The 27,924-nt window shown below is 37.6% G+C and overlaps 1 protein-coding gene across 1 annotated transcript; it reads right to left on the bottom strand.

Annotated features, from left to right (window-relative positions):
* Positions 1 to 1,056: 1,056 nt before the first annotated feature.
* On the bottom strand, positions 1,057 to 6,923 carry LOC103518794 (WD repeat-containing protein 47-like). The gene is made up of 5 exons (XM_017447939.2): positions 6,918 to 6,923; positions 4,317 to 4,380; positions 4,063 to 4,248; positions 3,751 to 3,981; positions 1,057 to 1,076 (listed from the first exon to the last, which is right to left on the bottom strand). Exons 1-5 carry the CDS (start codon positions 6,921 to 6,923, stop codon positions 1,057 to 1,059), a joined length of 507 nt encoding a protein of 168 aa, XP_017303428.2.
* Positions 6,924 to 27,924: the final 21,001 nt, after the last annotated feature.

Raw genomic sequence — 27,924 nt, 5'->3', positions numbered from 1 at the left:
GATCTGTGTAGCATGGTATGTAGCCTTGGCCATGCTATAACAGAGAGTAGGTCAGTAAGATGGTCCGCTCTGATTTATTATAATTTGACGTGGACAATTAAATTAGTGAAAATATCGTACCGAATATTGTACAGGATGTCCGCGGTAGAAATCCAGAGCAGCTGATTAGCACGCATACCTATTTACCTAATTAAAATAAATTAAAAAAATAATAATAGTAATTTACCTACCTAAAATAAAATAACTATTTACCTAAAAAAAAAAAAAAAAAAAAAAAAATGATAGAGGAAACTGTAACAACGGGGATCTTATCGTCCCGAAATCGAAGAGAAGGAGGACTAGATAGGAGAGAGCCAATCGTTCCAAGAACGAACCTTATCTGTTAGGGGTAAAATGTCGATCATATGCCTTTAGGTTCACTGAAGTTGAGCAACGTTGCGTTGGTTGTGCTTGGAATCCCCATAGGTCAGTGGTTCTCAAATTGGAACAAGCCGTACGGACCTAGTGAACATTTCCGAATTATTTTTAAAAATTCCTAAAGGGTTGGGGGGGGGGGGTCTCCGTAGAGTATTACAGCAGTTGCTGGTGCTCCGCGGCCAAAAAAAGTTTGAGAACCACTGCCATAGGTGACCATCTGGCAATAGCGCGTTGCTGGCTTCTCCCGGCCACCATTCAGGCTGAGTGAGGTTAGATGTGAATAGGCCAGGTTGACTTGTTGCCAACTGGAGGGTAAATAATGCCCGTCATAAAAACCTGGGCGCCAGCCTAGTTAGCTTAGTCCCGGTAAGTGCGTCTGCCTTGGGTAAGCGCTAGCCGCGAGTTCGATTCCCGCCCGGGGCGGATTTTATCCTGATGGGATAATGTTCGTTCTCGGACCGGCTGCTTTCTCCCTATCCTGTAAGCAGTTACAGTTCCCTCTGTCATAATAATAATAATAATAATAATAATAATAATAATAATAATAATAATAATAATAATAATGACGTTAAAACTATCAAGATAAAAATGTTTTTCATTGAAGAAATATCTCATCACAATCTGAACCCGAGCAGGCTTTTAGGAGCCGCAGTGGGACCCTTTCTTTGAGAGTTCTATAGTTCACTAATTAAAAGTTAATTAGTATACTATTTAACTATCGCGAGTATTATTTTTACGGACCACATTATTCGGATCACCCTGTATAATTGGACCGTCATCCGGTATCAGGTCTAATTTTCTCTCCGTTTATTTTTTATCACGAAGACATCTCTGGGATTCATTAAATATGGAAAACTCTATTAGTATAGTTATAAGTAAGTAGATAATATTATGTAGAGTATAGGTATGTAGAAAACTCTATTGGTATACGTAAGTAGATATACTTATTATTATTATTATTACTTTTTTTTTCTTTTTAACTAGGTTTTCTAGAGGTAACTCTAACTATTAGGGAATTAAGGTCTTATCGTTCCAAAATGGAAGAGAAGGAGGACCGGATAGGAGAAAGCCAGCCGTTCCGAGAACGAACATTATCCCATCAGGATAAAATCCGCCCTGGGCGGGAATTCAACTCGCCACCTAGCACTTACAAGGCAGGCGTGCTACCCTCCAAGATAGGCTGGCTTCTTTAGCATTTAGTTAGTTGACTGTTCGTGATAACTCCGTAACAGTGATTATGACATCTCCACAAAATGTATCGTGTTGCACATTGCATACTTTACTAATTACAAGGCATTCATACAATATATCTTGATGGAAGACTCGGTAACTTTGTGAAGTTCCATAACAATAACTTATACTCTTCACTGGGTTAATAACCCAGTGAAGAGTATAAGTTATTTCTTTTACATTGTCTAATTTTGATAAAATTTAGCTAACACATGGAGAAAATTGGACCGTCATCCGGTATCAGGTCTAATTTTCTCTCCGTTTATTTTTTATCACGAAGACATCTCTGGGATTCATTAAATATGGAAAACTCTATTAGTATAGTTATAAGTAAGTAGATAATATTATGTAGAGTATAGGTATGTAGAAAACTCTATTGGTATACGTAAGTAGATATACGGACCATTTTTATGGAAAATAGTTGAGTAAGGCCAAGATTTAGTGCAAGTACCTCTCAGGTACTTTTTGGCTGCTTTACTACAGTTCTACTAGTTTCTTGTTTTCTAATCACGAACTAATCTGATGACTCTATACGAAACATATTGATTTAATATTGTAGAAATAGAAAACGATGTAGATTTTACGGTGCATTAGGAATTAGGTAGATCGTGTGATCACTTTAAGTGTGAGCGGGTTCGATTCTCGCCCGCGGTGGATTTTATCCTGAACAAAAAAGGGTTCGTTCTCAAAGGTTGAGTGCGAAGGGCATCCACTCGTAAAATTTGTTGCCAAAACCAAATGTCAGCCCAAAGCAATCACCTTAGTTAGGGATGATTGAGAGGCTGACGAAAAACGCCGACCCCGTCTGTACACGGGAAAGGGCGAAGAAAAAGAAGAAGAAATACGATTCGTTCTCAGAACGGCTGGCATTCTCCTATTCTGTCCTCCTTATCTACTCGCTTTTGGGACGATAAGAGCTTCCTTCTTACAGATCCTTTTATCAAATCCCTTTAAAAAAAGTAAGAACCTTGAAATGAACCAGGATATTAAACGCTGGATTTTTACTAAGGAGTCTAAGGACCAACTTACAACAGGTGTTACATCATTAACCCATATGTGTCATTAACACATGTTACAAATCAACTGTTTATTTTCTGCTGTATCATGGTGCTCTAATTTTTATTACATCTGATGATATGACGATTGTTACAAGAACTTCTATCTGTGTTGTAGTGTAGTCTATTCAAATTTTTAAATCTAACATAGCATTTTGATATTATATGCAATTTTTTTGGGCACTATTTTTTTTTTACCTAGGTAGGTACATATGTATATGAACGTTAATAATAGTAGTTCAGTAAGAACCTAATTACTTTTCAACTTTTAAAATGACAACTGTGACATGTACAAACCAGTACATCTGATAGGTGACTGAACTATTATCTAGGACCAAGTAGGCTATGTATGTACCATACATCTAATGGTATTATGCAATGGAACCAAATCATGTTCATGTACAACTCACAGAAACATTTAGAGCACTACATACCAATACCACATGTAGTGTTTTTAGCATCGTGTTTTCACGAATTAGCTCATCTGGTATCTTTTTTATTTTGTAATATGAACTAGAGATGTGCAAAGACTACCAAATCATGTTCATGTACAACTCACAGAAACATTTAGAGCACCACATACCACATGTAGTGTTTTTAGCATCGTGTTTTCACGAATTGACTCATCTGGTATATTTTTTATTTTGTAATATGAACTAGAGATGTGCAAAGAGTGAGTGAGATGTAAAAAAGACCAACTCTTTTTCAGTGAACTACTTCGATTAACGCCCGGGGCGGATTTTATCCTGAACGGAAAATGTTCGTTCTCGGAACGGCTTTGACAATATTCAATTGGATATAATATCGAAGACCTTTGTGAAGAAGCTCAATACATAAAATATTAACACTAGTAATGGCAACTTTTTTTTAAAGAGGTTTGATAGGGAGAACTGTAACCGCTAAGGTCTCATCGTTCCTAAAGCGAAGAGAGAAAGAAAGCAGGATAGGAGAAACCGAGGCGATCCGAGACCGAACATTATCCCATCAGGATAAAATCCGTCCCGGGCGGGTATCGAACCTGCGACCTAGCGGTTTGTAAACTACTTACCTTGCAGATCAGTCAGCACCAGTTTATTGTCGTAGCCCCCAGTCAGCAGATAGTAGGCCGAGGGAGAGAAGCGGATACTTCGCACGTCGGCCGTGTGCGGTTTGAATGTTTGCAGAGGCCGGGAGCCGCGTATGTCGTATAGAACACAGGACGAGTCCTCGTGTCCGGAGACCATTAGGCGGCCTGAGGGGTCGACGCACAGGGCCGACACTGGGGACCCTTGCCTTGTACCTGAGGGAGAGAAGAGCACATCGAGTCAGGTGAGCAACACAATAGCAAAACGCTAGTACTTTTTTACACCTGTTAGTAAACCTGCCTCGGTGGTGTAGTGGTCAAGGTGGATACTTCGCACGTCGGCCGTGTGCGGTTTGAATGTTTGCAGAGGCCGGGAGCCGCGTATGTCGTATAGAACACAGGACGAGTCCTCATGCCCGGAGACCATTAGGCGGCCTGAGGGGTCCACGCACAGGGCCGACACTGGGGACCCTTGCCTTGTACCTGAGGGAGAGAAGAGCACATCGAGTCAGGTTAGCAACACAATAGCAAATGCTAGTACTTTTTTACACCTGCTAGTACGGCGGCCTGAGGGGTCCACGCACAGGGCCGACACTGGGGACCCTTGCCTTGTACCTGAGGGAGAGAAGGGCACATCGAGTCAGGTGAGCAACACAATAGCAAATGCTAGTACTTTTTTATTCTTTTTAAAGGGTTCGCTAGAGGGAAATGTAACTATTAAGGTCTTATCGTTCCAAAATAGAATAGAATAGAATATACCCTGTTTATACTGCCAGAATGAGACTGTCCCTTTGCTCCCGCAACAATCTGAACCCGAGCAGGCTTTTAGGAGCCGCAGTGGGACCCTTCCCTTGTGAGTTCTGTAGTTCACTAATTAAAAGTTAATTAACTAATTAAAAGTTAATTAATATACTATTTATCTATCGCGAGTGTTATTTTGGTCCATACATTATTCAGATCACCCTGTATAATTGGACCATCATCCGGTATCAGGTCTAATTTTCTCTCCGTTTATTTTTTTATCACGAAGACATCTCTGGGATTCATTAAATATGGAAAACTCTATTGGTATAGTTATAAGTAAGTAGATAATATTGTGTAGAGTATAGCTATGTAGAAAACTCTATGGGTATACGTAAGTAGATATACGGACCATTTTTATGGAAAATAGTTGAGTAAGGCCAAGATTTAGTGCAAGTACCTCTCAGGTAGTTTTTGGCTGTTTTACTACAGTTCTACTAGTTTCTAGTTTTCTAATCACGAACTAATCTGACTCTAAACGAAACATATTGATTTAATATTGTAGAAATAGAAAACGATGTAGATTATACGGTGCATTAGGAATTAGGCAGATCGTGTGATCACTTTAAGTGTGAGCGGGTTCGATTCTCGCCCGCGGTGGATTTTATCCTGAACATATAGGGTTCGTTCTTAAAGGTTGAGTGCGAAGGGCATCCACTCGTAAAATCTGTTGCCAAAACCAAATGTCAGCCCAAAGCAATCACCCCTTCATACTTAACTCCAAAAGATGATCACTCATTGATTGAAGTTGCACCAAATGGCTCATCCGTGTGGTGTTACATAAGCAGAGATGAGATTCAAATAAACGCCCATCTGAGCATTCAACAGGTCATAAACAAAATGCGTTAAATAACACCACTGTAAAAGTGTAATTGGAAATGGTAACACAATGTAAAGAACGCTTTTTACAACCGAATAAAGAATGCTGCTGGAGTTTAACGCCACCAATTCCAAAGACATCACAAATCCATAACTAGACAGATAGATTGGTTCCAATAGCTAGAATAGTTAGATATCAATGAAAATACGGTATCAGTAGATGAATAATTAAACATTATTAAACATTTTTTTTTTTTTCAAAACGGGATATTTTGGCAAGAAGCATTATAACAGGAAAATGATGAATTTGATAACATCATTATTTCTGTAGTAATTTCTGTAGATTAGACATATTTGGACATGTTGTCCATTTTTTCTCCAAAAAATACTAGTGATTCAGTGAGCTTTCATAATGCTTTCTTTCGAAAAAAAAAAAATGCTTTTTACTTTTCTTAAAACTTCTGGGTATTGTCAAGATAAGTCACACAAGAGCAGCAGTATAACTGTGATGCTAATGACTTCATACCGAAACCGAACTCCAAAAGATGATCACTCATTGATTGAAGTTGCACCAAATGGCTCATCCGTGTGGTGTTACATAAGCAGAGATGAGATTCAAATAAACGCCCATCTGAGCATTCAACAGGTCATAAACAAAATGCGTTAAATAACACCACTGTAAAAGTGTAATTGGAAATGGTAACACAATGTAAAGAACGCTTTTTACAACCGAATAAAGAATGCTGCTGGAGTTTAACGCCACCAATTCCAAAGACATCACAAGCAGCGATTCTCAGCGTGTTACTTGCTTCACTAAAAAATAGTAAAAGGCAACAAAGAAATTGACATCATTTTGTAGGTACAAGGTACAGTTGACGATTTCTTCTTCTTCTAGCCAGCCTAGTTAGCTCAGTTGGTAGTGCGTCTGCCTCGTAAGCGCTAGGCCGCGGGTTCGATTCCCACCCGGGGCGAATTATATCCTGATGGGATAATGTTCGTTCTCGGAACGGCTGACTTTCTCCTATCCTGTCTTCCTACTCTCTTCGATTTCGGGACGATAAGACCATAGGCAGTTACAGTTCCCTCTGTCAAACCCCTTAAAAAAAAATCTTTTTTTTTTAGATCGACTTTATAATTGAAGCATAGGACTGAAAAGTCCCTAAGGCGGGTGACAGACCTATATGATTGGGTGACTCACATACCTAGGTCTGCGAGACTGCTTGCCTGTCAGACAATCTTAGAGTGAGTCGCGGCCATAAGAGTCAAAGACGGCTTGGGAAACACTGCACATCTTCCAGGATAAAGAATCTCTTTTTTTTTAGATCGACTTTATAATTGAAGCATAGGACTGAAAAGTCCCTAAGGCGGGTGACAGACCTATATGATTGGGTGACTCAGATACCTAGGTCTGCGAGACTGCTTGTCTGTCAGACAATCTTAGAGTGAGTCGCGGCCATAAGAGTCAAAGACGGCTTGGGAAACACTGGACATCTTCCAGGATAAAGAATATCTTACACAACCACAACAATTACCTTCATATTGAAGATAGAAAGTACATCAGCCATCAGCTCTACGGAACAGGTGATCCTCCTAGATCTAATGCTAGTAATGAGTCTCTGAGTATTAAATGAATCTCTTACTGGTGTGAAGCTGTGAAGTAATAGATTTAACCATTTTACCTCCTAGATCTAATGCTAGTAATGAGTCTCTGAGTAAATGAATCTCTTACTGGTGTGAAGCTGTGAAGTAATAGATTTAACCATTTTGTAAATCTACTAGAATTTTATTGAATGATTGAGCCATCAGGCGTGAGTTCAGGAGTTCTGGGATGATCAGAATTAGAGGGCTTTGTCAGTCATATCTTTGACAAAATAATCTACTTAGGTGTCTACTGTTTTGGATTGTTTGTGTCTAGAATTTGAAATTATGTATAAAGGTCTTCAAAATTCTACATAACAGAATCTGGGTAATTTATGAAGCCTGGAAAAGACCAAGAGGTATTAAAGGTTGTTGCGAATAAAGATAATGTCCAATCCCAAAGTTCTGTGATCAGAAATTATAAAGGTAAAAAAAAAATAACCATTTTATAAATCTACTAGAATTTTATTGAATGATTGAGCCATCAGGCGTGAGTTCAGGAGTTCTGGGATGATCAGAATTAGAGGACTTTGTCAGTCATATCTTTGACAAAATAATCTAGGTGTCTACTGTTTTGGATTGTTTGTGTCTAGAATTTGAAATAGATTATGTATAAAGTTCTTCCAAATTCTACATAACAGAATCTGGGTAATTTATGAAGCCTGGAAAAGACCCAGAGGTATGGTTGTTGCGAATAAAGATAATGTCCAATCCCAAAGTTCTGTGATCAGAAATTATAAAAGTAAAAAAACCCCACGAATACAATCAGAATCTTCCTTGGTGGTGTATAGTGGTCAAGAAGATTTGTTTTCGTTGTCCTATAGGACGAAAAGTAATGGTCTTAACATATGTATGTAATTATGTATAGTTGGTAGTTTACTTGATAATTTCTTCAAGTGGTCTGTGAGTTATGAAATTCAGTAGTGGTCCGCGGTTTATGCCCGCGGCCCAGCCTCTCATTTCCACTTTGGGAACCCCTGATCTATTCTAATATAGTCACTGTCAGGAAATGAAGCATAGGAATAACTTTCCCGAAGAAATATGCACAAACCTTGTTGCTTGGATTCCGAGTAAATAAAGTCTTAATACTGGGATAATTATCAACATTAATGCCAAGAACCGGCCCGTTTCGTAACAAAGATCCGGTCAACCAGTTTGGTGACAAATCCGGGCTAATGCAGTAGATCATTTGGAGTTGGAAGATGTTGGGATAAACCTTCTTTATCCTACCCGAAAGTCCCTTTATCCCAGCAGTTTCTAAAAAAGCTCTTGTATACTTGATTGGAAAATGAGTCCAATGGATGATAAATGATAAGCTGTTGGGATAAGCCCCGTCCCATATTGTAAGCGTAGTCGTGCGACTTTTAATACAGCGTAGTCGCCTGAAAAACCAAACTAAACCAATGTGAGACCACTTTGCCACATTATTGTCCTTTGTTGTTTTATTTAAAAATAATGTCAACGAATCAAAACTCTAAAGTTCCAGCCGGTGACTGTAGTTAGATATAAATCAACACCTCCCGCTCTGCCAGACGATGTCGAGAGCGTGAAATCCCTGCTGTGCTTTTGTTGAAGAAGTTGAGCCAGCCTAGTTAGCTTAGTTGAAAATCCCTGCTGTGCTTTTTGAACAAGTTGAACCTGGACACAAAAACATAATTTTGGAATCGGCGCGAACGACCTGTTTATCACTGTTAGGTCGAGTTTTACCACCGTGGTGTCTCAGGATTGAGTTCAATCCAATGTTCACCTGCATGGGTATTTAGGGAAATCCTCGTTCCATCTCAATCCCAAGTTGGTACTAAACCCTAGCATTAAAGCACCAAAAAAGGAAAATTAAATAAATAAAATTACTAATCATAATTAAAAAGAAAAAAAATGTGCAAATCTAGTACCGGCCACTCACGCTAAGACTGTCTGACAGACCGCGGTCTCACAGGCCTAGGTCTGTCATACCGTCTCACCGTGAGTACCTGGCCTAAAGCTTAACCTTATAAGGTTCGTAACAAAGATCCGGTCAACCAGTTTGGTGACAAATCCGGGCTAATGCAGTAGATCATTTGGAGTTGGAAGATGTTGGGATAAACATTCTTTATCCTGCCCGAAAGTCCCTTTATCCCAACAGTTTCTAAAAAAGCTCTTGTATACTTGATTTAAAAATGAGTCCAATGGAATATGGATGATAAATGAGTAGTCGTGCGACTTTTAATACAGCGTAGTCGCCTGAAAAACCAAACTAAACCAATGTGAGACGAGCCTAAACCTTGTTTATCCTGCCCGAATATGAAAAGTCCCTTTACCCCAGCAGTTTCTAAAGAAGCTCTCGTATACTATTTAGTATTTAGATTTTAAGTATACTTATGTCTTATAATTATAAACACTCTGTAAATAGACCTTGAAAAGGTCCTATCATATCTAAAAAAAAAATACTTGATTGGAAAATGAGTCCAATGGATCATTTTAGAGTAGGAAGTTGCTGGAATAAACCTTGTTAATCCTACCCGAAACACTGAAGATCTGGGGATAAGTCTGTACATGCTTAAGTGTGTCAACATCTTCAAACTCTTTGGGTGAATGAACTTTTCAATTTCACGAGTCCAATGGATCATTTTAGAGTAGGAAGTTGCTGGAATAAACCTTGTTAATCCTACCCGAAACACTGAAGATCTGGGGATAAGTCTCTACATGCTTAAGTGTGTCAACATCTTCAAACTCTTTGGGCGAATGAACTTTTCAATTTCATTGTCTATTGACTTTATCTATTGGGTCATTTTCAAACAAATCGTTAACTTGACATCCCTACATTCCCTCCTCCAGATGTTGAAGAGTCTTGTCAATCTTGTCATTGATAACTCTATTGTTTAATTTTGTTTGTATATTTACATCATTTACACATGTTTGTACATTTTTTGTTCAATAAAGTCAATCGAAATTCTCCTCTATTCCAGTCAATTCTCATCGAATCCTCTCCAGATTCAAACGCAAATGTGATCCCTAGCCCAAATGAAAACCAGAATCTCATCATAGGCCAACACTCAAATGTGATCCCTAGCCCAAATGAAGACCAGAATCTCATCATAGGCCAACACTCAAATGAAATCCCTAGCCGAAAGGAAGACCATCTCATCAAAGGCCAACATTCAAATGTGATCCCTAGCCCACATGAAAACCAGAATCTCATCATAGGCCAACACTCAAATGAAATCACTCGCCAAAATGAAGACCACTTTTTTTTTTTTTTTTTTTTAGACTTGGTCCAGTTGGTATCCACTCGTACATTTACATTCATACTGACTAGTATGGGTTTTGTCTCTCATCAGTAGGGACTTAAGGAGTATAGCCTTACCAACATGATGGTCCTATAGAGCTAGTATAAAACTAACATTATTGAATTATAGATATCGGAATTCAAAATTTTTCAGTTCAATACAAAAGTCTGAATATTATTACGTATATATTGTGTGGCGGTATAGGGTGATTGTTAGTTGGTGAAATGATTGGAGCCATTAGGTCTGGAATATGTATTGGTAAAGGTAGGGCCATCGGCTATAATAAACACCCTTGGTCACTGCGACCTGGTTAGATCTTTTGTGACATCTGGAATATGTAGGTGTTGTGCTTGTGAGAGAAAAATTTTCGTTCCATATTATTATTTCAACTTTTTATGTTTGATTGAATCCATCGTCGACAGGAGGTGACAAGACGTTACCTTCCTTCACAAGCAAAGTTATCACTTGAAACTGTTTACCTAACTCTGGTTGACCCAAAACGAGTGGCGAGTGGCTTTACGGAACAGAGTTGCCTGGTAAGAACATGGTCTAGTATCATTAGACCAGGACATCAAGTTTTGGCCTTATAAGGACTCCGGACGCCTGCCATGTTACTATTATCATGGAACAAGCCAGCCTAATTGACATCCGAGTACTTCCAGAGCACCGTGACATATGGCCAATCTGTTCCTCATACTCATATGTTACTCATCACTCTGAATGACATATCCACATATGCGAATGTCATTTACCAATTCTACATGCTTTCAATTTCTTGCACTCCTCGAGTACTTTCATTTTTATAATGCTAACCGTGAGTTTGTCAGCGAGAAGATTAGCATTTTGTACCGTGATTTACTTCATGACTGGTTTTACGCTCGTGTGGTATACAGTTTAATAGGGGCTCTGACATGGACAGCTGTGGACTGAAATTGAAATGTCACCGCACCACCAACAATGAAGTTCTAAGAACATCCTCTATTATAAAAGCAGAAAATAATACCCTGAAAATGAAAGTACGTTCCATTAAGCTTAAATTTTAAATAGAATTTTGCTAATTTTTTAATCATCTCAACAGTCAGCTTATGAGTTTCATCTTTATCGTAAAATACCTTCTCGTACAACACTGCTACATGGACGGGTTAACGTCAACTGGTATTAGTTTTAGTTTTTAAAGCTTCAATTTTTAATAGAATTCTTCCGGTAAAATAATACCCTGAAAATGAAAGTACGTTCCATTAAGCTTAAATTTTAAATAGAATTTTGCTAATTTTTTAATCATCTCAACAGTCAACAGTCAGCTTATGAGTTTCATCTTTATCGTAAAATACCTACTCGTACTACACTGCTACATGGACGGGTTAACGTCAACTGGTATTTGGTATTAGTTTTTAAAGCTTCAATTTTTAATAGAATTCTTCCGGTTTTTTAAGACCAAGTCTTCAGCTAATACATTTCTTGCCAGGTAAACAAACCATTATCTCAATCTTCTTGTTCATTTTTTATTTATATTATTTTTTTACTAGGCAACTAGGTATATTTATTATTTTTAGGTTCATATACTTTTTCCTTCTTTTAGATTAATTCTTGTCAGTGTGTAGATTGTTACGTTTTTTAATTAAAAACAAAAGTGAAATTTACGCCCAATGCGTGCTTGGAACTTGAAATACTGGTAGTAGTTTTGGTGCGTAACTTCTGATGAATGCCAAGATGTCTCTAAAAACATTTCTCCTATGAAATATTGTACGACTTGAACGAAAGGTGGGATTAACTCACACTATGTCTATTTCATAAATTAGATTTGTTGTATTATACCTTTATTTTCGTCCCCCTGAATACGGTCCTGTCTTAATGTTTTCATATGGCTTTCATCATTTTTCCGCCAGTTGTAGTTCTATTATTCATCTTTTTTGGTGCGTAACTTCTGATGAATGCCAAGATGTCTCTAAAAACATTTCTCCTATGAAATATTGTACGACTTGAACGAAAGGTGGGAACTCACACTATGTCTATTTCATAAATTTGATTTGTTGTATTATACCTTTATTTTTGTCCCCTAAGTACGGTCCTGTCTTAATATTTTCATATGGCTTTCATCATTTTTCCGCCAGTTGTAGTTCTATTATTCATCTCATTTCTAGAGAGAAGAAATCGGTCCACAGCACCACATGACAGAACATTTCATTATGCGAGTTAATGAATGAGTTAGTAAAAAGTCTTGCCATTGCCAAACATGAAATTTCTGAAACCCTTCTGAAGCATAATAACATTCATTATGCGAGTTAATGAATGAGTTAGTAAAAAGTCTTGCCATTGCCAAACATGGAATTTCTGAAACCCTTCTGAAGCATAATAACAGGCGCTAGTAACCGCTAGTTCATTTGCGAACCTATCCAATAATCAGAGCTATCAGAGAACTTGAAAATGTTGATCCAAAGTTCTAACAACCTGTCGTGCGTTGTGTGTTTTAGCGCTTTCAACCTGCACTTTTACCATCTCCTTTAACAGACATGTTGCTTTTGGTTCAATATTAATTGGAGGTATATGTGTCTAATGATCTAGTATCTGTACACTTGTTGCTCGATGGAAGTTTAGATAGGAATTTATTCACGCAGACATGTTCTTTATCTGCAATAGATAAAGATGGCTCGCTTTGCCATTTTGTAGATCATGTTGGAGTCTTCAGTGTCCTTCGGTTAGGAATGAGAATCAAATTTAACATAGTTTATATTAATTTAACATGATTTCAGTCTTATTCGATCTGCAACAATTTATTGTGAGGTGTCGTTTTGGCAATCCAAACTTTGGGCAGTCCGTCAATAAATTTTATTGTTCCTCTCTGTGTGAATCATTTTTTTTATGGACTGATTTTCAACATCCCTCATTAAGTTATGAAATAGGTAACTACAAAACTCATTACCTTTATATGATACAATGGATACACGTTCCACGAAGATTGGACTAGATAAAACAAGTCATAAGAAAGTAATAACCCTTTCAAATCTTGCATCTTTATTGGGACACCCTTTAGAAACAGACGTGCCTTATATATTGCGGTCTCGGGTGTTGGCCTTGTTACCAAATGAGCACATCGTTATGTTTTACCACGATCACAAGGTTTGTTAATTCAATTGCCATTCAATTCCACTGTTACTCAATGGAAGGTTCCATTCATAATAAGTTTTGTAGTTACCTATTTCATAACTTTATAACCTAGGATGTCTAATATAAACATATTTAATAATATCAATGGAAGGTTCCATTCAAGAAGGTAGAATGTCTAAAATCGAGTTTTCATTAAAACAGATTTACCTCACAAAGTTACACTAGTTACAGAATCATCTGAACACAAACAACTTTGATTTTTAACATCCCTCATTAGAAAAGTCATTACCTAAAACAAGGCCTAAGCCGAGTTTGAACCTTGTTGAATGAAAGTCTTCAATTCCGTAATGCTCAATGGAAGGTTCCATTCAAGAAGGTAGAATGTCTAAAATCGAGTTTTCATTAAAACAGATTTACCTCACAAAGTTACACTAGTTACCAGAATCATCCGAACACAAACAACTTTGAAGTTTTTGATTTTAGTTGATGCAGCATTGGAAGGATTTTACAAATTTAACATAGTTCATTTTAATATAACATGATTTCAGTCTTATTTTATCTGCAACAATTTATTGTGAAGTGATAGATGAATAACTAGTGTGGTCATAGTTGGACACCGATGTTCAATGTGGGCCACTATGTGTCACTGTGGTCGGAATGGTTGAGAAGTGATAGATGAATAACTAGTGTGGTCATAGTTGGACACCGATGTTCAATGTGGGCCACTATGTGTCACTGTGGTCGGAATGGTTGAGGTGACAAGTGTGTCCGACATTTGGTGCAGTGGTTTTCAATCTACAGCCTACAGCACCATAGTAATATATAATTTATTTTCAAAATGAAATGTATCGTATGAGACGGTCTTCCCATTATCCTTACCACTAAAAGTAGAAATTGATAGAGGGAAGTGTAACACTAAGGAAGTCCCGAAAGCGAAGAGAGAAGGAAGACAGGATAGATGAAAGACAGCCGTTCCGAGAGTGAACCTTATCTGTTCAGGATAAAAACCGCCCCGGGTGGGAATCGAAATGCTAAGCATAGTCTCAAGGCATTTGATTGGTCAATTTTGACTTGAGACTGATCTAAGAACGATCATTCTTGTTAATAAATACGAGTGCAAATCTAGTACCGGCCACTCACGCTAAGACTGTCTGACAGACCGCGGTCTCACAGGCCTAGGTCTGTCATACCGTCTCACCGTGTGTACCTGGCCTAAAGCTTAACCTTATAAGCTTGGTGGAACTTTGTCTAAATTTCTCCAAAAATTCATCTTGTGAAGACACATAACGTAGTATGCTCGTAAGATTAACAAAACGTGTTTCAAATATCAAGAAATTGTCTTTATAAAGTAGTATGCCTATAATACTGCCTATTGCTTGGACGTAAGTAGGTACCTGGTATACCTACTATAATGTAGATTAGTGCTAACTTTACATGCAAGATCAACAAAATGTGTATGTTTTTTAACCGAGATATACCGGTAAAACCTTAGTGTGTCATATATGTTACACCATGCAGTAAGTTCCCTAAAGGAAAAACGCCAAAAGCGGTGGAAAACCGTCAAAAATCGGCCTAAATACCGCCAACCGCAGCACCTATGGTTTTGAGTTACATCCTTGTCTTTTTTGTGGACTACATACCAAATTTCAAGTCTCTAGCTCTTATTGTTCCCGAGATAATAATAAATTACACCGAAAACCGCCAAAAAGCGGTCAAAATACCGCCAACCGCACCACCTATCCTAACCAAAAGTTTTGTGTCGCATCCTTGTCACATTTCTGAAGATGTTTTATAGACAGACTTTATGGTTTACGCAATAAAATTGGACAGTGGGTCAAAACTGTTGAATAAATATGAAAATAAAATTTGTATATGTAGATATTTGATGTTGGGTCCTAGCGAATTTTTTATGCAAATAAAAAAAAGTAGAAAAGAAGCCGTCTGTTATCTAACGCGTTACCTAATCTCAGATCATCAGGACTCGTTCGTAACTTTTTTTTTGTAGGTTTGGTTCCTCAGACATTAACATCCCACTTATTGACATTTGATGGCATATTTATACCCAAAGCATGATGGCATATCTGCGTCAGTCTATTCGGTTATGGAATGATGGTGACATTGGACATTACAGAATGATATGTGGTTTATGTGATGTCTGATGGAATCGCCTGCGGCATCTTGTGCTTAGAGAAATGATCGGAGAACCTGATGGTCCGGTAATTAGCTTGAATAGTTTATTCAATGTCTTGGAAAGAGATTTCTCGACATGCATCCAGCGTGATGTGACGCTCATATTTAATAGAAAAAAAAACTGTTTGAGTAGGTATACAGGTAATGATAATAACCAAAAGAAATATCCCAACCACGGAAGGACATTTAGAGGGTTCCCGTCTATAATTTCGGGGCATCCCCCGATCAATCCAATCCACTATTGAGCCAGCCCCCATGATATGTGGAATGATAGTATACGAAGAAAACGTGACTATAATAACAATAACAAGGGATAAGGAATAGTTGCATTCGGGTAAAATTTATGATTAAAAGGTCGATTTCTATGAAACAGGTTGTGAAAAATCCAAGGAGCTTTGCTTGGGACGTTTGAAGTGACGTCATCGCGTACGGGAGCGTATGCCGTGACGTCAGAGTTCAAGATTTACCGGTATTTTTAAAATCGATTTATCTCGGGATCTAGAAGTCGTGGAAGAAAAAGAAAAGTTCCGGAATCCCTCACTTTCACAGCTTTTTGACTTTGTAACATCACCCAAGTTCTATTAAGGGAGGTAAATAAACCAGAATACACAAAACAAGTAAAGTTACACAACTGAACTTTAACAAGATGAAATTTATCGCGTAAAGTTAATATCGGAAGCTGAACACAATAAAATTATTAATTATCCACCTGTAATTAAACCTATAATGCTATTGTTTTCGCAAGATCGTTTCCTTGGAATACACTGACTGTTTCATTTAGGTACAGCCAGAGCCAGCTGGAATACACTGATGTTTCATTTAGGTACAGCCAGAGCCAGCTGGAATACACTGACCGTTTCATTTAGGTACAGCCAGAGCCAGCTGGAATACACTGACTGTTTCATTTAGGTACAGCCAGAGCCAGCTGGAATACACTGACTGTTTCATTTAGGTACAGCCAGAGCCCGCTGGAATACACTAACTGTTTCATTTAGGTACAGCCAGAGCCAGAGTAAAGTGAACTTTTAGTTTCGTGAAACAGGGTCTTGATGCTATAGTAGAGTGAACTTTTAGTTTCGTGAAACAGGGTCTTGATGCTATAACAGAATGAACTTTTAGTTTCGTGAAACAGGGTCTTGATGCTATAACAGAATGAACTTTTAGTTTCGTGAAACAGGGTCTTGATGCTATAACAGAATGAACTTTTATTTTCGTGAAACAGGGTCTTGATGCTTTAACAGAATGAACTTTTAGTTTCGTGAAACAGGGTCTTGATGCTATAACAGAATGAACTTTTAGTTTCGTGAAACAGGGTCTTGATGCTATAACAGAATGAACTTTTAGTTTCGTGAAACAGGGTCTTGATGCTATAACAGAATGAACTTTTAAAAGAGGTTAAAATTTTAAAAAAAAAAAAAAAAAAAAGGTTTTCCCAAAAAAAAAAAAAAAAAAAAAAAAAAAAAAAATGAACACTGAACAAGTGAACAGCAGTTTGAGAAAAACCAAAAAAACCAGGAATATGAAACTTCTGTTTTTATGGAATAGTACGTTCAGATATGTTTGTAGGTTTTGTTTAAAGTTTTTAAAAAAAAATCGTTATAAGCTTAATAAACACTGTAAGTTTAAGATGTCAACTGATTTGAAGTACAAAGCAATAAAACACACGTGAAGTAGACAAGGAAAACAAACAACTACCTAATCCACAGTCCACACATCATGTTCACGAAATTTCAAATCTCCCTAAACAAACAACACAAGAATCCGCGTTTCAAACAAATTAAACATACTCCATCATCTTCACAAACACGCACGGAGAAAAAAATCTTCAAGAGTAAATAAAGACATGAAAAAAATAAAAATAAATTAATAATGAATACAAAAAACTTTCACTGTAAAGCAACGTCGCGAGATCAAAACATGAACTGAAACACTTGTCGGAAGAAATAGAAGAAACAGATTCTACCAAGAGCTACTCAGGATATTAACAACTCCAAGAACCAGAGCCATATTACTAGAGCTATGCCGGAGTACCAATGTACTAGTTAATAGTTATTAGCACGATATCCGTCAGTGATGAGAGTTTACCTTTCTCTCTTGCTAAAAATGAGACTGAAGAGGAAGAGGTTTTAGCACACATAGAAGAAGAGTTGCCTGCAAAGTTAAATTGGCAAAATGAGGACACTCAGAGAGGGAGATTCTCTTGAAGAGTAATATTTGTAATGCTGTTTCAAGTTTCAAACTACACCATAGTTATAAGCTCTGCCGCACATGAGTTTACCTTTCTCTCTTGCTAAAAATGAGACTGAAGAGGAAGAGGTTTTAGCACACATAGAAGAAGAGTTGCCTGCAAAGTTAAATCGGCAAAATGAGGACAATCAGAGAGGGAGATTCTCTTGAAGAGTAATATTTGTAATGCTGGTTCAAGTTTACACCATAGTTATAAGCTCTGCCGCACATTGGAATGGAAGCGCAGTCCGCGATGCTGCCTGAAAATCCAAAACATATGAAAATGATAGGTACAGACCTCTCACACTCTAGGCTAGGAGATCTAAGTATTGCAACTCCAGTGTGAGAGCTCTGTATCATTCTCATAGGTTTGGATTTGCAGGTGGCATCGACCTACTCCGGGTTACTAAAAGTCGCGCGACTGCGCTTCTAATGTGCTTGGTGAGAGTTGATAGAAAATTCCAAAGTAGGTGCATGAGATGAAGAACTCAGTCAACGCAGCCAATGCCCGCAAAAGGATGAATCAAGTTTTCCCCCTCCCCCAGTCGGTAAAAATTCGTAGGGACGACACATCAAATACACCTGCCTACCTTATGTGCTGATACGCAATCAACCTAAATCTGGTTGGGTCATAAATTTAATCAAATTTAACATTCTCTTTGGCAAGGAATTAGGTAAATGTGACCAAACGGGACTCAAGTTATTACTAGATGATACTCGTATGAAACCAAATAATGCATAAAAGATGCTTAATTTTAATGGCAAAATACTCGTACTAAAAGAATCTTTATAGGTACTGAATCCAATTGGCATAATGTATCTCCTATCTAACCAAAGCACCGATTGAGGGTTTGACGCAAAAATGACTTATAGGCTACAAGACTATAAGATATATTATGTTGTTTTTGCGTAAAGCACCTCAATTTTGGTAGTACCATTTAAAAAATTTGTAAATGGCATAATTTAATTATACCTAGTTAATATTTCAAGAAACACATTCAATTCTTTCTGGATGATATTCAATTCTCTGTTCGTAGTGTGACCACTGATAGAGGTGCCATCATCTTTGCAGTAAAAACATAACTATCACGAAATACCATCAGGTTAACAGGTTGCCGAACTGATAGTGATAGTAGAGGTTTAGTGGTTAGAAGTTTTTTTTTTATCATAAGATCAAAAACAGATAATGGAGCAGTTGCAAATGGGTAAAAATTATGAATAAATGGTCGATTCCTAAAGTTGGGAAAAATCCAAATCTGAGGTCAAAACTCCGAAAAAATAACTGTAAAAGGTCGAAAATTCAATTTTTATTTTAGACAGACGACACCGAAGCGAATACAATAGTCCGTCCCCTATACCTTTTATTATTAGTAATAATAAAGGAAGGACGGACTAAAAAGGTAGGAAACTTTGTTTAGTAATGGAGCAGTTGCAAATGGGTAAAAATTATAAAGTAATGGTCAATTCCTATATAAAAAGTTGGGAAAAATACAAATCTGAGGTCAAAACTCCGAAAAAATAACTGTAAAAGGTCGAAAATTCAATTTTTATTTTACGTTCTAATGAAAGAGCTCAAATATGTGTGACGTCAGACTTTACGCAGTTGTTTTTTTCGTCCGTTAGGTAGCGCCACTATGCAAGCGCGCTAGCGGAGGAGCAGAAAGAACTGCGCAGAAACGTATGCGCACAAAGACATTAATGCGTTGCCTGCGAGGGAGCTTTGCTCGGGATATTTGATGTGACGTCTACGCCTACGGGAGCGTATGCACGTTAGGTAGCGCCACTATGCAAGCGCGCTAGCGGAGGAGCAGAAAGAACTGCGCAGAAACGTATGCGCACAAACACATTAATGCGTGATTGGCTGGCCCAAGATCATGTGTAGTAAAAGTTAACGACTTTTTGAAGGAAAGGACGCGAACGGGTGCTCATGTTATTTGTAGTATTTAATACAAACGTATGCGCACAAACACATTAATGCGTGATTGGCTGGCCCAAGATCATGTGTAGTAAAAGTTAACGACTTTTTGAAGGAAAGGACGTGAACGGGTGCTCATGTTATTTGTAGTATTTAATACATAGGTATTAAATTTCTTAAATGTTTCGAAAAAAGCTCGAGTTTGATTGGTAATTTCTTCAAACGAATGTAAGTTGTGAAGTTTGATTGGATTTTTTTTTTTAAAGATGAGTGTTCCACCGCCGTTTTTATTTCGTAGCAATGGAACAACTGCTACATTAGACGCATGTGGCCTGTGTCGTAGCATGTCCATCCCGTAGTATGCCTCTCATCAGATGGGCGAGAAGAGACACAATACTTCCCATTTAGGTGCTGGGTCAACACGAGAACACCAGAAAGTAACCCGTTGAAATATTTGCAATCGAAAAACGAGTACACATTTTTGTCGATGGTGGGATTCGAACCCAGGACCTTCTGCATGGCAAGAAAGCGCGTTACCACTGGACCAACCGTGCCCCCGAATGAAACCCTTGAAATTTCTTCAAATGGTGGGATAGATAGAAAGAAAAAACCGTTTATCAGGACCTGACAAAATTCGCGGTTTAAGGAGACGCCAGGGTTAACCAATCACCTCATCACACTGGTTGGATGGTATCATAATATCATAAATATGTCAGTAGGTAATAGAGAGGTTCCCCAACATATTAGCTGTCAGCGCAATATCAATTCATGTCGAGTTATGTAAATGCACATCTCGTAGGAATGGGATGCTTTATGCTGTAATTAAATATCCAAGAAGCTTAGTTGGTAGTGCGTCTGCCTTGTAAGCGCTAGGCCGCGGGTTCGATTCCCGCTCGGGGCGGATTTTATCCTGATGGGATTTCGGGACGATAAGACCATAGCAGTTACAGTTCCCTCTGTCAAACCTCTTTAAAAAAAAAATAATAAAATATCCAAGATGATGCGCTCCCTCATTACACTAAACCTAAGGCTGGAGCTGGTACTTTTGTTTTCGCAAGATCGTTTCCTTGGAATACACTGACTGTTTCATTTAGGTACAGCCAGAGCCAGCTGGAATACACTGACTGTTTCATTTAGGTACAGCCAGAGCCCGCTGGAATACACTAAATGTTTCATTTAGGTACAGCCAGAGCCAGCTGGAATACACTGACTGTTTCAATTAGGTACAGCCAGAGCCAGCCTATAGCTTGGAGGATAACGCGTCTGCCTTGCAAACACTAGGTTGCGGGTTCAATTCCCGCACGGCCCGGATTTTATCCTGAACAGAAAAAGGTCGTCCAGCTGGAATACACTGACTGTTTCATTTAGGTACAGCCAGAGCCAGCTGGAATACACTGACTGTTTCATTTAGGTACAGCCAGAGCCAGCCTATAGCTTGGAGGATAACGCGTCTGCCTTGCAAGCACTAGGTTGCGGGTTCAATTCCCGCACGGGCCGGATTTTATCCTGAACAGAAAAAGGTCGCTGTCGAAAACTCGGAACGGCTGGCTTTCTCCTATCCTGTCTTCCTACTCTCTTCGCCTTCGGGACGATAATACGTTCTCTCTATCAATTCTTTTGAAAAGTCTTGAATATTATCTTTAATTGATGGATATTGTCAACAAATTCGATCTGGTTTGATTTATTTAGATTTAGATCAATATGTCTTGCGTGCTGTGTCCAAAGTTCAAACCTCTAGGTGGTGTGGTTTGCCAATGATTTGCGAACGATTAAAAAAATATTTAAATTTAAACGTCGATATATGTACATAGAATCTGGAATGATATAGATAGGTAAATATGTGTGACTATAGCTGAATTCCGTCGCTTCGCTCCGGAATCCCGCTTATTTAGATCAATATGTCTTGCGTGCTGTGTCCAAAGTTCAAACCTCTAGGTGGTGTGGTTTGCCAATGATTTGCGAACGATTAAAAAATATTTAAATTTAAACGTCGATATACATAGAATCTAGAATGATATACATAGATAGGTAAATATGTGTGACTAGCTGAATTCCGTCGCTTCGCTCGGGAATCCCTACTGTCATATCCAAATAAAGGGTGTCCCAATAAGAACGCAAGATTTGAAAGGGTCATTATTTTGTTCACTTGTTTTAGTACCGCAATCTTTGACAAACAACTAGCGGGTTACCCGTGCTTCGCCACGGTTTAGAATATGCAGGCTCTGCGCGCTCCATGGGGCTTCGCAGGGTGAGCATGAGGTCGCGCTTCGCGCTCCCGAGGCTTCGCGTGAACTTTTAGTTTCGTGAAACAGGGTCTTGATGCTATAACAGAATGAACTTTTAGTTTCGTGAAACAGGGTCTTGATGCTATAGTAGAGTGAGCTTTTAGTTTCGTGAAACAGGGTCTTGATGCTATAGTAAAGTGAACTTTTAGTTTCCTGAAACAGGGTCTTGATGCTATAGTAAAGTGAACTTTTAGTTTCCTGAAACAGGGTCTTGATGCTATAGTAAAGAGAACTTTTAGTTTCCTGAAACAGGGTCTTGATGCTATAGTAAAGTGAACTTTTAGTTTCGTGAAACAGGGTCTTGATGCTATAGTAAAGTGAACTTTTAGTTTCCTGAAACAGGGTCTTGATGCTATAGTAAAGTGAACTTTTAGTTTCCTGAAACAGGGTCTTGATGCTATAGTAAATTGAACTTTTAGTTTCCTGAAACAGGGTCTTGATGCTATAGTAAAGTGAACTTTTAGTTTCCTGAAACAGGGTCTTGATGCTATAGTAGAGTGAGCTTTTAGTTTCGTGAAACAGGGTCTTGATGCTATAACAGAATGAACTTTTAGTTTCGTGAAACAGGGTCTTGATGCTATAACAGAATGAACTTTTAGTTTCGTGAAACAGGGTCTTGATGCTATAACAGAATGAACTTTTAGTTTCGTGAAACAGGGTCTTGATGCTATAACAGAATGAACTTTTAGTTTCGTGAAACAGGGTCTTGATGCTATAACAGAATGAACTTTTAGTTTCGTGAAACAGGGTCTTGATGCTATAACAGAATGAACTTTTAGTTTCGTGAAACAGGGTCTTGATGCTATAACAGAATGAACTTTTAGTTTCGTGAAACAGGGTCTTGATGCTATAACAGAATGAACTTTTAGTTTCGTGAAACAGGGTCTTGATGCTATAACAGAATGAACTTTTAGTTTCGTGAAACAGGGTCTTGATGCTATAACAGAATGAACTTTTAGTTTCGTGAAACAGGGTCTTGATGCTATAACAGAATGAACTTTTAGTTTCGTGAAACAGGGTCTTGATGCTATAACAGAATGAACTTTTAGTTTCGTGAAACAGGGTCTTGATGCTATAACAGAATGAACTTTTAGTTTCGTGAAACAGGGTCTTGATGCTATAACAGAATGAACTTTTAGTTTCGTGAAACAGGGTCTTGATGCTATAACAGAATGAACTTTTAGTTTCGTGAAACAGGGTCTTGATGCTATAACAGAATGAACTTTTAGTTTCGTGAAACAGGGTCTTGATGCTATAACAGAATGAACTTTTAGTTTCGTGAAACAGGGTCTTGATGCTATAACAGAATGAACTTTTAGTTTCGTGAAACAGGGTCTTGATGCTATAACAGAATGAACTTTTAGTTTCGTGAAACAGGGTCTTGATGCTATAACAGAATGAACTTTTAGTTTCGTGAAACAGGGTCTTGATGCTATAACAGAATGAACTTTTAGTTTCGTGAAACAGGGTCTTGATGCTATAACAGAATGAACTTTTAGTTTCGTGAAACAGGGTCTTGATGCTATAACAGAATGAACTTTTAGTTTCGTGAAACAGGGTCTTGATGCTATAACAGAATGAACTTTTAGTTTCGTGAAACAGGGTCTTGATGCTATAACAGAATGAACTTTTAGTTTCGTGAAACAGGGTCTTGATGCTATAACAGAATGAACTTTTAGTTTCGTGAAACAGGGTCTTGATGCTATAACAGAATGAACTTTTAGTTTCGTGAAACAGGGTCTTGATGCTATAACAGAATGAACTTTTAGTTTCGTGAAACAGGGTCTTGATGCTATAACAGAATGAACTTTTAGTTTCGTGAAACAGGGTCTTGATGCTATAACAGAATGAACTTTTAGTTTCGTGAAACAGGGTCTTGATGCTATAACAGAATGAACTTTTAGTTTCGTGAAACAGGGTCTTGATGCTATAACAGAATGAACTTTTAGTTTCGTGAAACAGGGTCTTGATGCTATAACAGAATGAACTTTTAGTTTCGTGAAACAGGGTCTTGATGCTATAACAGAATGAACTTTTAGTTTCGTGAAACAGGGTCTTGATGCTATAACAGAATGAACTTTTAGTTTCGTGAAACAGGGTCTTGATGCTATAACAGAATGAACTTTTAGTTTCGTGAAACAGGGTCTTGATGCTATAACAGAATGAACTTTTAGTTTCGTGAAACAGGGTCTTGATGCTATAACAGAATGAACTTTTAGTTTCGTGAAACAGGGTCTTGATGCTATAACAGAATGAACTTTTAGTTTCGTGAAACAGGGTCTTGATGCTATAACAGAATGAACTTTTAGTTTCGTGAAACAGGGTCTTGATGCTATAACAGAATGAACTTTTAGTTTCGTGAAACAGGGTCTTGATGCTATAACAGAATGAACTTTTAGTTTCGTGAAACAGGGTCTTGATGCTATAACAGAATGAAAGTCTAATGGAACAACTAGTTCTAAGCAAACAGTCTAAATAAAGCACTACTTATACTTAATTTAGCACAGAATAAATTATTTATCAAATCGGGAATCTCTTAAGGCATTTGGTCGAGTGCCGAAAATAGAAACTATGAAAACGGGCCTCGAAAGAATAGTTCAACTTCATTTGTTTTTCATTTCACATCAATTTTATATTTTCAGTTTCTTATAACTGCCAGAAGACAATGTAAAAAGAAAATCGATGTTAAAAACAAAAAGGAGGATAGAAAAACAAAGTTGAAATTCTCTGTACCTACCTATTTTGATTTTCATTCATAAAGAAGACATTTTCGTAACTATAAAAAGGGCCATGACCTTAATAGAAAAGAAAATTTCGTCAGTTCATTCATATTATAGCTTTTATATACCTAGGTACATATCACTGCTGTGACCCATCATTCATAAATGAGCGATAGGTCACAGCTGAAATACGAGTAATACTACTCGTATGCCAGTATGTTTTGGTACAATCTCGCCTTCTCTCTCCTCTTCTCTCCCTTCATCTCCTCCTATATGAAAATATTTGGGACGTTGCGTTGGTACATCCACTGAATATATTTTTTAGCCCGTCCTTCCTTTATTATTACGATAGTAATAATAAAAGGTATAAGGGACGGGCTATTGTATTCGCTTCGGTGTCGACTGTCTGTCTGTCTATCCCCATAGAAGGACTTACCCAAACCTATATATCAAATTAAAGGTCTTTTTACCAGGAACACGAAAGTGGTGCTGCAAATTTTGTCCAGAAAAAAAATCTTTTTTGGGAGATTTTTTCACATTTTCTCACACAAATGAGCTCTGATCTTGAAATTTGTCGCGACGACCTATGAACTCAAAGCGAGAAAGTTTTAGATAACACTTCAGTCGATAATTAAGACCGGTTTTAGCGTCACCTGTGTTGGGCTACGCCGAGCAAGGCCAATAAATGGATGGGTGACTTCAACATTATATTGGGAGTAAAGGGCGAACGGGCTCTAGTCTCGATCCTGAGATATGATCAATTTTTGATCGCTAAAATCACCATAAGAAATACACGGAGTGCAGAGACTGCGGGAGAGAAAACTTTTCCTTGCTCGCCTAATATTTGAGTTTCGTTTATGTTTTTTTTGTTTGATAAATACAAGTTCGGCCATGCCTTTTCCAGAAGTTTGGCCATGCCTCGGGATGAACTAGCGGGCTTCCGGAGCGAAGCGACGGAATTCAGCTAGTCTTATATTATAAGAACGAGATCCATTCACTCATTCACATTTCATAGTTCACACACTGATCGTTCTATCTCGAGAACCACAACACCTAGAAAGCTTAAATTTGGTAGGAATATTCCTTTTATGGTCTGGGTGTGCAATAAGAAAGGATTTTGCGAAAATCTACACCGATCCTGAGATATGATCAATTTTTGATCGCTGAAATCTCCATAAGAAATACACAGAGTGCAGAGACTGCGGGAGAGAAAACTTTTCCTCGCTCGCCTAATATTTGAGTTTCGTTTATGTTTTTAGTTTGATAACTACAAGTTCGGCCATGCCTTTTCCACAAGTTTGGCCATGCCTCGGGATGAACTAGCGGGATTCCGGAGCGAAGCGACGGAATTCAGCTAGTATCCATCATATTTTCAAATCCTTCTTTTATGCAATAAAATCTAGTGGGAAATGAGAACAAAAAATATTCATAACATAGTGGTACCTACATAATAAAATTGTACCCATTTTATTTGATTAATAATAATAGATAGGTATTAAAATTATCAATAAAATAAACAAAAGAAAATAGCTACACGCGCTATAAAATATTATCTAATATTAAAATATGTGCAAAATATTATACAATTTCCTTTCTCCTAGACAAGAGACTGATTGGATTTTCTAAATACAATATAGGTACCTATTTTTAACAAACTGGATTGTTCAAATACCTACGTATTCGTATTCTCGCAATAGAATGGAACAAAAGTAAACTTTTTACAGGTAGGTAGGTATCCATTACTAATTTATATTAAAATTGACTTACATTCAATAATTTACCACTTATATTTATTTAAAAAAAAAAAATAGGTTAGAATTGTAATCATATTTTATAACAAGTGTGCGCAATTGAACCGTTTTAAAATTGTTACCTACACAGAACAGACAGTATAAAAAGTAATATCCTACAAAGGATCTTTTACATTTGATATTTGATAAAAGTTTGCATAGGTAAGAAGGCCTTCAGAGCATCTCAATTAAATACTTCACTGTCCCTACGAGTATGTATATGTAGGGTGTCTAGTCGTACCTTGGCCCCCGTTGTACCTTGGTCCCCTGGACTTTTCTGGTAACTGGCGCCACCTATCGGGTCCGGTTTCAGGATCTTTCTATTTTGAAAAAAAATGGCTGTTTCACCATTTTGAGCGTCTGTTTCATTGGTCTCAGATCTCGGTTCTGTGTCATAACATCGCCGTCACATAATACCTTTGTCTATCATCAGGTGGGTGAGAAAAAAAACAATACCAAAGAACAATAATATTACTAGAATCAACTGCTTTCCAACGAACTTTGAGTACAACAGTCATCACTAACTTAAAGGAAACTAAAATTAACCCTGAATACAAAATAATGTAATTTTTTGCCACTTGAATTTGAAAGTTTATGTTTTCGCTTCAATTAATTATGTATAATGTGTAAGTACGACGAGGAGTACGTTTTATTTTCTCAATTTCTGAGAAACAAACACAAGAGGCATACACAAAACTTTTATAACTAAGGTACCTACTTCACCTGAAAGGTTCCTACAAAAGCTATACACAAAAAGAAACGGAAATGGGTAGGTAAGCAGCAATAAAACTTCAGCAAAAAGTTAAATAGCGAAACTTTTTTTTTTACATTTTATTAAAGTGTGCTAACATAATTATAACATGTTATACCTATACACTGAGAGGGGAAGATTTACACTTTTAGTTTGGTCATTTTAATAAAGTTAAGGACAGAGGTAGCGTATTATAGTACATGAAATTAATAGTACATACTCGTATATGGTGGGTTGAAATTTTCGATGGTCAGTTAGCAGTTAGTTGTTAGTACTAAATCCAAAGTTTCAACCACAAAATGGTCCGTGTGTGTGTCAGTAAAATATCTCGAGAACAGCATGAGCTAGAGATTTGAAATTTGGTATGTAGCTCCTAAATATGACAAGGATACAAAAGAAGACTTTTCAAAAATATATATTTATGATAATAATAAAATAATCTAAAAAATCTGGTGTGAACATCACACGACTTTCCTCATCCTATTGAATGACGCTTATTTTGGGTGTTCTTGTTCTTATAGCCAAACTTTTACAATATCTCTAACCGTTTAGTCGGTATACCTGAAAACCGACAATCAAAAACCGCCAAAAAGCGGTCAATATATCGCCAACCGCAGCACCTATCTCAACCAAACGTTTTGAGTTGCACCCTT

Source organism: Diaphorina citri, unplaced genomic scaffold (assembly GCF_000475195.1).
Source record: "Diaphorina citri unplaced genomic scaffold, Diaci psyllid genome assembly version 1.1 scaffold2360, whole genome shotgun sequence".
NCBI lineage: Eukaryota > Metazoa > Arthropoda > Insecta > Hemiptera > Psyllidae > Diaphorina > Diaphorina citri.
This window is presented reverse-complemented; position numbering and strand designations above follow the sequence as displayed.

What these genes read in the sequence shown, in the direction of transcription:
- LOC103518794 (XM_017447939.2), bottom strand. An exon ending in CCACTACACCACCGAGGCAG is followed by an intron (nt 3,982 to 4,062) that starts GTTTACTAACAG and finishes TCTCTCCCTCAG; the next exon opens with GTACAAGGCAAGGGTCCCCA. An exon ending in GGTGCTGACTGATCTGCAAG is followed by an intron (nt 1,077 to 3,750) that starts GTAAGTAGTTTA and finishes TCTCAAAGAAAG; the next exon opens with GGTCCCACTGCGGCTCCTAA.